General features: G+C 36.7%; 1 protein-coding gene across 2 annotated transcripts in view; it reads right to left on the bottom strand.

The window, feature by feature from the left end:
* Positions 1-13426, bottom strand: part of EIF5B (eukaryotic translation initiation factor 5B) — a 141295-nt gene that overhangs the window by 16923 nt on the left and 110946 nt on the right. For both annotated transcript variants that reach the window (XM_077133869.1, XM_077133870.1), the window contains exons 11-12: positions 11674-11781; positions 11352-11462 (exon numbers count right to left, since the gene is read on the bottom strand). In XM_077133869.1, the coding sequence (XP_076989984.1) occupies positions 11352-11462; positions 11674-11781 (219 nt within the window). The remainder of the gene's footprint in view (positions 1-11351; positions 11463-11673; positions 11782-13426) is intronic.

Here is a 13426-nt window from a genome sequence, read left to right as displayed (position 1 = left end):
AAGGCTCATCCCTGGGAGTCATGTCCCATGTTGCCAGGGAGACTTTTACTCCTGGACGCCATGTCCCATGCAGGGGAGAGGGTAATGATTTCACTGCAGAGTTGGGCTTAGGGAGAGAGGCCATATCTGAACAACAAAAGAGGTTGTCTGGAAGTAACTCTGAGGCACAACTATAAGTACGCTTAACTTCTCTATTACAGAAACAAGCTTCACAAGAGCAAGCCTTAAGATCAAGAGCTTGGCCTATTGACAGGGGAGTCCCTAATTTTTGAGACAGTATCAGGGGTTTTCCAGGAGGTAAAGTTTAATAGTTTCATATTTTTTCTCCCATCCCTTAAGGGACTTTGGCAGTACTTTTTAATTATCTGCCCAACATAATCTGGGATATATCTGCGTATTAATTAAACCATACAGAATTCAAGTCCTCATTCCCCTTCTGGGCTCCCTGTGTTTAGGTTGTTCAAATGAACTATCCAGAATCAAGAAGGCGGCTTAGCAATGTGCGCGTTTTAGTTCGTCCTCCAGAACAACTACTAAATAACCAGAAACAGTACAGAACAGCTCCTGGGGCCACGTCAGTGACCGGACACACAGCATACCCAAGTCTGGACCAGCTGGACTGGCTGCGAGTCTCCCCAGAACCATGAGTTCCCCAAGCTGCGGCAGCCGGCGCCCCTGCCACACAGGCTGCTTCCCAGAGAGGAAAGGAAAGAGACTTTTCCAGCAGCAGGGGATGAGCCCAACCAAACACCAATTGAGGCATTAATTAACAGATTAATGTAATACACCATATCAACAAATCAAAGCAGAAAAACCACAGAAAAAATAGGCCCCCAGCTCAGGTGAATCTGGTCAAAGCAGAGGGCACTAATTTTTGCCCCGGCGCCCAGGGGGCATGACTGACAGAAAAAGAGATAAAAAAGGAAACAGAGGTTTTTATGGCTGTGTTTCTACAAAGTCTTTACTGCCTTTGGATACAGCAGCAGGGCTTCTCAGGCTGCAACTGCCTCAGACATTGGCAGAAACAAGATTGTCTGAGGGCTTGTTTGGAGCCTGGCCTTCCCCAGGGGAGAGGTGAAGCCCAACTCAGGTGAAATCCCTCCCTCAAGGAATTCAGACACCAGGCCTAGGTAATTTGAAGCCATTAAAACCAGCCTACAACCTCTCCTCTGTCTCCACCACATCCCTAGCAGGGAGAGTCTGCCAAAGTTAAAAGTGCCACATCATCTTATGCTGGTGGGACCTGCAGGCAGACAAGTGCCACATACTGGACAGGATAAGAAAAACAGAGCCCAGAGACTTCACAGGAAAGTCTTTCAATGTGCTGGGTCTCACCCTCAGGGAAAACCGAAGCAGGTGACTCTTTCCTCCTGATAGGAAGCCAGTTTGGTCTGGGAAAATCCAGCTGGGGTCTATAATACCTGAGTAGACCCTCCTAAGGGTGGGGAGAAAAACGCACCATACAAGCAGGGCAAGAAACAAGAACACAAGATCTGAAAAATTCTCCTCTGTTAAACAAAACCTAAGCTAGAGGTCCAGAAAAAGCTCAACTGAATGTCAAAGAACAGATAGACACAAATTCATCCAGCAAGAAAACCCTATGTAAAACAAGTGAAAGCAATCTCCAGAATAAACTATTTAAGGTAATTAAATGCCTAGATGCCAGCAAAAAATAACAAATCACACTAGGAAAATTGAAGATATGGCCCAGTCAAAGGAACAAACTAACAATTCAAATAAGATACAGGAGCTGAAACAATTAATTCAGAATAATGAAAATAGATAAAAAATCCTCAACAAAATTCTCACAAATGAAATCCAGCAACACATTAAAAGAATTATACATCATGGCCAAGTAGGATTCATCCCAGGTATGCAAGGATGCTTCAATGTGAGAAACTCAATTAATGTAATACACCATATCAACAAATTAAAGCAGAAAAACCACATGATCCTCTCGATTGATGCAGAAAAGGCATGTGACAAAATTCAACATTCTTTCCTGTTGAAAACATTCAAAGGATAGGAATAGAAGGGAACTTCCTCAAAATGATAAAGTGAATATATGAAAAACCCACCCAGAGCTAACATCATCCTCAATGGGGAAAAAATGAAAACTTTCTCCCTAAGATCAGAAACAAGACAAGGATGTCCACTATCACTGCTGTTACTCAACACTGTGTTGGAAATTCTAGCCAGAGCAATTACATAAGAAAAAGAAATACAAGGCATCAAAATTAGAAAGGAAGAAGTAAAACTCTCATATCTACAGATGATATGATACTGTAGGTCGAAAACCCAAAAAAATCCACAGCAAAACTACTAGAGCTAATAAATGAGAACAGCAAAGTTGCAGCTTACAAGATCAACACTCAAAAATCTGTAGTGTTTCTATACACTAGTAATGAACAATCTCAGGGGGAAATCAAGAAAAAAATTCCATTTACAACTGCAACCAAAAGAATAAAATATTTAGGAATGAATTTAACTACAGAGACAAAAGAAAACTACAAGAAATTGTTAAAAGAAATCACAGAGACGTAAATAGATGGAAGGGCATACCGTGTTCATGGACTAGAAGACTAAACATACTTAAGATGTCAATTCTACCTAAACTGATTTACAGATTCAATGCAATACCAATTAAAATCCCAAAAACTTACTTTACAGAAATAGGAAAACCAATAAGCAAATTTATCTGGAAGGGCAGGGTGCCCCAAACAGCTAAAAAGTTGAGAAAAAAAAAATGAAGTCGGAGGTCTCACGCTACCTGACTTTAAGGCATATTATGAAGCTACAGAGGTCAAAATGGCATGGTACTGGCATAAAGATAGATAGATTGACCAATGGAATCAAACAGAGTGTTCAGATACAGACCTTCTCATCTATGGACAACTGAGTTTTGATAAGGCAGTCAAGCCAACTCACCTGGGACGGAACAGTCTCTTCAATAAATGGTGCCTAGAGAACTGGATATCCAAATGCGAAAGAATGAAAAAGGTCTCATATCTCACACTGTATACAAAAGTGAACTCAAAAGGATCAAAGACCTAAACATTAGATCTAAGACCATAAAACTGTTAGAAGAAACTGTAGGGAAATATCTTATAAATCTTATACTAGGAGGTGGTTTTCTAGACCTTACACCCAAAGCAAGAGCATTAAAGAAAGAAATAAAGAAATGGGAACTCCTCAAAATTAAACACTTTTGCACATCAAAGAACTTCGTCAAGAAAGTAAAAAGACAGCCTACACAATGGGAGACAATATTTGGAAACGACATATCAGATGAAGGTCTAGTATCCAGAATTTATAAAGAGATTGTTCAACTCAACAACAAAAAGACAGACAACCCAGTTACACATTGGGCAAAAGACTTGAACAACACTTCTTAGAAGAGGAAATACAAATGGCCAAAAGGCACATGAAGAGATGCTCAACTTCCCTGGCTATTAGACAAATGCAAATCAAAACCACAATGAGATATCATCTCACACCCACCAGAATGGTCATTATCAATAAAACAGAAAATGACAAGTGCTGGAGAGGATGTGGAGAAAGAGGCACACTTATCCACTGCTGGTGGGAATGTCAAATGGTACAACCGATGTGGAAGGCAGTTTGGTGGTTCCTCAAAAAGCTAAATATAGAATTGCCATACGACCCGGCAATACCATTGCTAGGTATCTACTCAGAGGACATGAGGGCAAGGACACAAACGGACATTTGCACACCAATATTTATAGCAGCATAATTTACAATTGCAAAGAGATGGAAACAGCCAAAATGTCCATCAACAGACAGGTGGCTAAACAAACTGTGGTATATACATACAATACAATATTATGCAGCTGTAAGACAGAATAAAGTTATGAAGTATGCAACATGGATGGACCTTAAGGACATTATGCTGAGTGAGATCAGCCAGAAACACAAAGGACAAATACTGTATGGTCTCACTGATAAGAACTGACATTAGTGAATAAACTTAGAGAGTAACAGAGATCATCAGGAGATAGAAATAGGGTAAGATACTGGTGCCTAGAGAACTGGATAGAAATAGGGTAAGATTCTGGGTAATTGGAGCTGAAGGGGTACAGATTGTGCAACAGGACTGAATATAAAAATTCAGAAACGGACAGCACAATACTACCTAACTGTAATACAATTATGTTAAAACACTGAATGAAGCTGAATGTGAGAACGATAGAGGAAGGAGGGCTGGGAGCGCAAATGAAATCAGAGAGACAAACAGACAACGGTATAATCTAGGAATGCCTAGAGTGTATAATGATAGTGACTACATGTACAAATTTTAAAAATGTTTTTGTATGAGGAAGAACAAAGGAATGTCATTACTGCAGGGTGCTGAAAATAGATGGTAATTAATATTTTAAAATTTCAACTTATGTGTGAGACTAAAGCAAAAAATGTTTATTTGGTACAAAATTTATATTTTGACTAGTGCATTTCCTAATATAACTTATGTAGACAGCTTAACTGAACACCAGAAGTACATGGAACCTTCAGTAGGACATGAGATTTTGTGGGTTTGTCCAGAGTGATGCCCCAATAAATCCCAGAGTGATTTGAACAGTAAATAAAAAAGCATTTACAAAGTCTCCTTCGGGGAATGGTGAGAAAGGGGGAAAATTCAATTTCCCCAAGTTGGATTCTTGATATTCTCACAAGTAGTGTGGACACCCAAAGCTATAGGCTGAGACCCCAGTCTTGGGGGTTATTCATACGAAACTTAACCCCACAAAGGATACGTCAAGCCTACTTAAAATTAGGCCTAAGAGTCACCCCCAAAAGAACCTCTTTTGTTGCTCAGATGTGGCCTCTCTCTCCACCCAACACAATAAGCAAACTCACCGCCCTCCCCCTGTCTACGTGGGACATGACTCCCAGGTGTGTGGACCTTCCTGGCAACGTGAGGCAGAAATCCTAGAATGAGCTGAGACTCAGCATCAAGGGATTGAGAAAACCTTCTCGACCAAAAGGAGGAAGAGTGAAATGAAACAAAATAAAGTGTCAATGGCTGAGAGATTCCAAACAGAGTCAAGAGATTATCCTGGAGGTTATTTTTATGCATTAAATAGATATCACCTTGTTAGTCAAGATGTAATGGAGAGGCTGGAGGGAACTCTCTGAAAATGTAGAGCTGTGTTCCAGTAGCCATGTTTCTTGAAAATGAGTGTATAATGATACAGCTTTCACATTGTGACTGTGTGATTGTGAAAACCTTGTGTCTGATGCTCCTTTTATCTACCTTGTCAACAGATGAGTAGAACATATGGAATAAAAATAAATAATAGGGATAACAAATATTAAAATAAATTTAGTTTGAAATGTTAGTGATCAATGAAAGGGAGGGGTAAAGGTATATATAATTTTTCTATTTTTATTTTTTCAGTTTTCATTTTATTTTTCTGTTGTCTTTATTTCTTTTTCTGAACTGATGGAAATGTTCTAAGAAATGATCATGATGATGAATATGCAACTATGTGATGATATTGTGACTTACTGATTATATATTTAGAACGGAATGATCATATATTAGGAATGTTTGTGTTTCTTTCTTGTAATTTTTTTTTAATTAATAAAAAAATTTAAAAAAAAAAAAAAGGGCTCTCCAGCCAGGTTGAGTTAGATTATGTGCTACAGAAAATATAGGTTTTGGACAAAACTAACCTCTCTTCCTTTGGTCTCATACAGTCAGTGAAGTTCTAAAATATAGACAATGTCATCCTTACCCCTGTATTCTGATTCACCTCAGTCCTAATCTGATTAGCTTTGTTCGCATCTTAACTGAAGCCTGATCTCTTTTTTGGTTCCCTTCACAGTTGTTCTATGTAGCAATGCTGACATTCAGAGCTGCAGAACTCCAAACTCTGAGTCTTAGTTTTCACACAGGTAGCCAAAGTTCCAGGGAAATCAAGTTATTCATATATAGCACAGCATCTCAAAACCTAGAAATAACATTCACAGCTCCGAACTAAATGTGATTGCTATAAGAGCTTACAAGCTAGGCCCCAATTTTCTTATAACTATTTTTAAAAAGAGGTAACTGGTCAAATTTGAAAGTGAGTCTAAACTCTCAAATATATCAAAGAATATGTATCACATCAACTAAATTTTAAAGAAGAAATTCATATCCTGCATTATCCAAATCAGGTCATAAATACCTGATTTTCTGAATAAAAGTACATAAATGGATGTGAACATTACAAGAGAACTCATTTAACATTCTCTTTTAACCTAAAGTACTAACCAACAAGTTACACGCATATACACACCCCCAAAACAAACAAACAAAAAAAAACCTTTTACAATGTTTATCTATAGTTCTCATTAATCTTGAAATGATTTGTCAAAAATTTATCTCCTGATCTATGATAAATTACTCAAATGTAAAATGTTTCAAATTTGCATTCTGATGGTCTTAAATCAACACTTAGTGAGTACCATTAATTAAAAATTTTCATTTCAGTGTCTTGATTACAAACAAAGCTTTACAATCATTTGTCATACAAGTTATTCCAAGAACTTGAATACAGGCCTAATAAAAAATCTTGCTCTTTAACACTGTTCTAAAATATAACAGGAGACTTCAAGTTCTGGCAACATGGTGGATAAGCCTCCAATTACTAACACATAGAAATGCTAGATGAAATATAACCAAAATAAAATGTAGATTATATGGTATGGCACAAATGGAAAATCCCCATGTACTAGACAGAAATGAAGAGAGACTATGGAGCCAGAGAAATGAGCATCCAAGTGAATGGTCATTCCTAAGGGAATGAGAGAGGGCAATATAAATTGTAACATCTAGGAACTGGAGCTTATTATTCAAGCAGGACAGAATTCATGGTTTTGGGCCCATTAGATGCTGGCAGCTGGAACTTAGAATCCTGCCTAAAAAGCAATGACCTGGAAGGGTTTAACCCCCTTATCACCAAAAACATTAAAACAAAACAGAAAGTACTCTCTAATTTAGCTCAAGAGGGATGGCAAGTCTTCTTTTAAAAATCATACCTCTAAGCCTTTGTTGAATTTATACCACCCAGATGGTACACAGCTATCAAACCAAGAAAGGAAAAATTAGCTCCTAGGCTGATGAAATCCCAAAGGGGCAGTTAACAGGAACAAATGTAAAAGAGCTATATTAAAAAACTTCAAAAAACTAGAGCACATAGCCCTCCTGCTGGAAAACAAAAGAGAACATAAGAACTCTCATGCAAAGATGAGCACTCAAAAAACTTACAAAATCAGAGGAAATAATCCATATTAACAGAGTAAGATATAACAGAAGGATTAGTATTCCCAGAAGACCTTCCACTAGCAGAAATAAATGCATTAAAGTTACTTAAGTAGTAAATGAAGGACATGAAATAAGGAGAGAATGAAAATGTGTGACTTTTCTAAAAGGAACTCCAAAAAGAGAAAGTGGAAGAATGGATTATGTGAAGATATAAAAGCAAAGAATTAGAAATTAAAAAAAAAAAAAATCACTTCAGAAATGAAGAGTTAACTAGAATGAACACAAGCATGAAAAAAAAAAAAAACAAATGATTATGCCTCAAGGAAAAGAAAGCATGGCAAGGAGTAAAGTTCTAAAAACAAGAAAAGATTTCAAAAGGATTTAAAAGAAAGTGTCTCTCAGATGTCTAATTGAAATCCTTGAAAAATAACAAAGCAAAGAATTTGAACAAATTCTAAAAACAATAATTCAAGAAAACTGTCCTGAAATAAAGACTTAAAATGACACACTGAAATAGAATACCACATAACTGGAAAATTAACTCAGAACAACCAACATGATGCAAAAAAAGACCAAATGACTTATAAGATGAAAATCAACTTGTCATCAAACAAGAACAGCAGGTTGTGATCAAATGTGAACAGCAATATTTTATGCACAAGAAACTGGAATTTAAGATATTTTAGGGAAGAAGACACAAACCAATGATTTTACATAAGCCAACTGACTATTAAAAGACCATGAAATAGAATGCTAATATTTTTGTTTGTTGTTAATTTTTTTAATTAATAAATTAAAAAAAAAAGACCATGAAATAACTCAATATTCAAAAAATTCAAGGAGTATTATTTCCATGATTTCTTCTTCAGGAATCTACTAGAAAATGAGCTTTATGGATGTTAAGCTCATAATAAACTAAATAAAAACCGCACAGACAAGCACATCCACTCTTTTACATGCAGTACTAAAACTAAACAAGAAATAAAGAAAGACTAACATATATGCTGCGTTTATTGCTTCTCATTCCAGATTCACCACTTTCATGTGCTCTATAATAATGGAACTGGGCTTTATAAATAATTTTCCTTTACCAGCTAACAATGTTAAACCTTGTCTGTAGAGGGTGCTGGAGGGATACTGGACAAGTAAGGGATTTTTCTTTTCCAGGTTCTGGTGTGCTCATCGTAGGTTCCTGCAGTTTTAGTGGCTCTTTTGGGTAGTGCTCTTATGATATCAACAAGCAGCACTTTTCCAGCTTCCCTTAGCAAACCATCCCCAACTGGGAGAATGATATTCCTCCTGCAATAAGCAGCACCTCCCTGTGAAGTGCTTTGAGCCACAAATTCAGTAGCATTACACAATTCAGAGGAAATGAAACAAACAAGTTCCACTGCCAGTGATTTCCTAATGATCAATTCCCAGTGAGTCAGCAGCAAAAGTCTCCTCCCTGGGCAGCTTCTCAGCACCTATCCAGGAATCCAGATGGGACCCCTTGCTGACTTTCCAGCAAGTCAACAGAAAGCTGGGGGCAGCTTCTTGGCCAAGTCTACTGGTGCTTCAGCAGATGGTTCTCTGCCTGTCAGCCTGAGCCTGTGACTGTGGGCCAGCTCTGGCCTAAGAAGGCCCAGGGTACTTTTCCACTAACGAGTGGGCATCAACCATAGCTCTCCAATGATGTTTGAAACCCATCCTTGAAAAGAATCCTGTCTTCCAAGTATGTTCCTTTGCTGGATACCCTCCCTTCAACTCTAGGGTATCCTTTAAAATTGTCTTTTTCTCCCCTCTTACCAAATCCACCATTACTCCAGTCCCCTTAATTATTATTTTTTTTTTTTTGGCATGGGCAGGCTCTGGGAAACTAACCCTTAATTTTTTTTTATACCAAACTTCCTTGTACAAGTAACTGTGTCATTTCTTTCTCCTGACTTGGATGGACCCTAATTATAAATGCTACAGTAAAAGAAAACAAAAGGAGAGAGAATGAATGGGAAAAGCATACACAAAAATTTTTAAAAACTGTTTCAGGAGCCACATAGATGGTAGTGTTGGTGCTGCTATTCTGAGAATGTTATGTGTGTAATAAGGATTAAAGCAAATGAGTAATTTTATGATATTCTAATTCTATCAACCCTGGTGTCCTTGACACCCAGGATTCTCAATTTGGGGGGAGAGGGGGAAGAAAGAGAAAGAAAAATATAATTAGGAAGAGGTTAAGTAAATATTTGAAATCCTAAACATGAATTAAATATATCAATATGAAACAACAAGGATTTTATCTCTACACACACACCTGCACACACATTTTTAAATTTCCTAACTCCATCCATATATACCAGTGTCCAGAGTGTGGAACTTAAAGCCAATTTCCATGAAAACTTATCAGGATTTCTTAAAGAAATGACCATTTCAGGCCTGGGGCAAAAATGTGTAAGATGATAATGGAACATCCTACTACGCAAGACAGTGTGGATTCAAATAAAGACTAATACTACTATAACTGTATCCAAAACACAAAGTAGCCAACCAATGGGCAAAGATAGGATAATCTCAGCATCAATAATGGAACTGAAATGGACAGAAAAACAGTAAATACATTTAAATCCATTTAGAGTTCATTATAATACAAAACACAACTATAGTGGCCATTCTTTACTTTAAAGGTTGGTAAATAAAGGTACAGGATCAAGCATTTATTCTGCCTTTCCTATACATATTATCAATGAGTACCCGAACAATTGATAAGGCAAAGTTTGCAGTCAGAAGAAATACAATAAATAAAGGAAGATAAATGATAGCATTAGAACACCACCATTGTGCAACCCCTGAGACATAAAAGAAAAAGGAGGGGTGGAATATCACCATAAAACTTACTCTTGGGTGGAAGTAAAGTGTTTTTATTGGGAAGGGACATGTAAAGGGCTTCTGAGGCATCTACATTCTCTTTCTCGACACAGGTTACACTTTAAAAGGTGTTTGTACTGTAATGATTTCTTAAGCTTTACATCTGTCTTACGTGATTTTATGTTATCCCAAACAATTTAGAGATAAAAGGGAAATAAGGAAAATGTAATCAATTTGATAGAAAAAGGAGTGGAGCTAAGTTTGCCTTCTTGTAACCTGTAATTCCTGGAGGGTTCCCAGGTCAGATAAATCCCGAAACCCAGAGGGACCAGCCTCTCCAAGATTATCAATTGATTATATCCTCCTATCCTTTAGTATCAACACTCCTTCAAAGATCCCTATAGATTGGGAGAGCGATTAGAGGAGGAGGAGGAAGCATAACATAGAAAATAGGATTTAACAAACGAGTATGACTACCAAATCATTATATTAACATTTCTTCTGGCCTCCAGTGTTTTGGAGCAGCTAGAAGGAAAAATCTGAGATGGTAGAATGGTGGCCCAAGACAAACTCTGGGCATAACTACTTGTTGATGTCTGCTTTGAAAATTACTGTTTTCTCTTTCTTTGCTTTGTATATATGTTATATTTTACAGTAAAAATGTTAACCAAAAAAAAAAAGGAGTAGAAGCCCAAACAGAATTTTTAAAGATGGAGATGCATGGTAAAAGTCTCAGAAGGAAGGGAGTGAGAGCCTCTAACTTCAGAACAGTGCTTACCTCTGAGAGAGAGAAAAGGAACTGGTATGTAAGGGCTCCTACAATATATAATGCTATTTTCATGAAAAGGAAGATCTAAAGCAAAGTAATGCTATATAGTGGCCATTCTTTACTTTAAAGGTTGGTAAATAAAGGTACAGGATCAAGCATTTATTCTGCCTTTCCTATACATATTATCAATGAGTACCCGAACAATTGATAAGGCAAAGTTTGCAGTCAGAAGAAATACCTCTGAGAGAGAGAAAAGGAACTGGTATGTAAGGGCTCCTACAATATATAATGCTATTTTCATGAAAAGGAAGATCTAAAGCAAAGTAATGCTATATGTTATCTACATATTAACCTATATTAATTCTGAACAGTAAGCATATAGGTATCTGACAATCTGTGCTTTTTTTGTTTGAAATAGCTTGTATCTTAACTTTTGTTAGAGATGAAAACACTGATGTGAAAAAGCCTACTTACATTTTTAATCATCTTAGTCTGTTCATTAATAGCTTCAAGAGGAACATTAGTAGCCCCAATTTGCTGTGTGATACCACCTGCTTCACCATCCTGAACATGCGTGTGGCGGAGCTGTGAGAAAACAGCAAATTCAGATTTTTATTTTGTAATAAAGACAGAAGCAAAAGTACTAAGAAATTAGCAATTTATTATAAACAGAATTGTCTATATATGCTATAGCTTTTATTAGCTTTTTTAAAAAAACCTAATTAGAAAGTTAGGTTATTAAAAAAATTAAAAGTAAGCTGTTTAAAAATTATATCAATTCATAAAACATTCTCACCTTATCCAGAATTTTTGTCTTCCCTGTGTCCACATGTCCAAGTACACAGATAATAGGGGCTCTTAACTTTTCTGTATTTACATTTTTACTATGTTCAAGTCTCCGTTTCTAGAAATGAAATGACAACAAAAAAATTAAATATCTTTTCAAGCCCTCACTGTCATTATTTAATAGAATCCACAACCTGGATCCAAGTCCTATGTTGACATGACTACATGTAATTAATTTTATAATGTAAATTTTACAATCTAAATCCTATCACAGCAACTTTGACAAGGAAAAATCTGTTTAAAAGAGATTTCAGAGTTGCACTGTTAAATATGAATAAGAATGGTATAGGTTCAGCTCAAACTTTCTGAACACCTTCACATACAGCTAATTTAACAGAATATAATCAATTTGATATTCTATCATACTTACCATATAGTATAATACAGATATTCTATTACATTACAAAACATTTATTAGTACCTAAGAATAGTAAAGTTTCTTAAAGGAATTTATTTCAAACTTCATCCAGTGGGCAAATACAATAAACCTCCTCAATTAGGAGGCTCCTTACTAAGTCTCTGCATAAATAAATCCAGTGACACTTACTGCTATTCCAATACATTAGCACTTCCTTGTATACTAATAATTGTGAGAAAAGCTTTTCCTTGAATCAAAATGTTTTCTCTGTAGCATATACCAAAATATCAGTTTTCTGATAACCAAACAAAAATACTTGCCAGTTAAATATATAGTCCTTCTTCAAAATGACTACCTTTCAAGTATAGTAAAATAGTATGCAGATGAAGTGGACTTTGATCAAAACCCTGAAGAAATATCATTCACAAAGCCACATTCCAGGTGTTTTAGTTTACTAAGGCTGATGGAATGCAAAACACCTGGGATGGATTGGCTTTTATAAAGGGGATTTATTCAGTTACTAGAAGGCACATAGCAACATCTGCAAGGCTTCTCTCTTGGCTTCTGGGTTCAAACAACTTTCCCTAAGGTGGTTCCTTACTGTATCTCCCAAGATCTGGTTCTGAGCTGGCTCTGAGCTGTGTTGTGCTGGGCTGTGCTGAGTTCTGCTGAGTTCTCTTCTGACCTCTCTCTTTTAAGCCCCCAACTAAATAAACCTCACTCATCACAGAAGCCACTCTCCTTAGCAGACTGAAGATGTAATCAGCCACAGAGGAATTTCACATGTGATTTAAGGCCACAGCAACAGAATAACTAGGCATCATCAACATGGCCAAGTGGACCCCTAAACCTAATTACTGTACCGGGTAAAATCCATTTTATATACAAGACCCTTACTTTCATTTCTAGCACTAAACACTGGTAGGAACTGACCCTGGAATGAAAAATTTTTAAGAACTGCAGAAGTGAGCCTGAAGTAGGACTTATTTACTAAGAGAAATACAGACAATCCCATGGTATCAAACTCAAACCTGAACATCATGACTTTAATTAGGATTTGTGGTGGTTGAAACTGTTTCCCACACTTGCTGAAATTGTTAAGCTTTTCTGGAGGGCAGAGTGTACAGACTTAGATGCAGAAATTCCACCTCTCAGTATTTACCTTGAAGCAGTAATCGGACAAGTCACAGACGTTAAAATAAAAGTATTTGTTCAGTGCAGCATAGTTTATAATAGTGAAAAATTATTAACAACTTAATGTTCTTCAGTACAGGATTTCATAATGAGTGTTTTCCAAACACCATGGCTGATAACTATCTGGCTGACTAAGACTCAGTTGGACAGA

This window comes from Tamandua tetradactyla, chromosome 17 (assembly GCF_023851605.1).
Source record: "Tamandua tetradactyla isolate mTamTet1 chromosome 17, mTamTet1.pri, whole genome shotgun sequence".
NCBI lineage: Eukaryota > Metazoa > Chordata > Mammalia > Pilosa > Myrmecophagidae > Tamandua > Tamandua tetradactyla.
The sequence above is the reverse complement of the archived record's forward strand: the minus strand, read 5'-3'. Positions and strand labels throughout refer to the sequence as shown.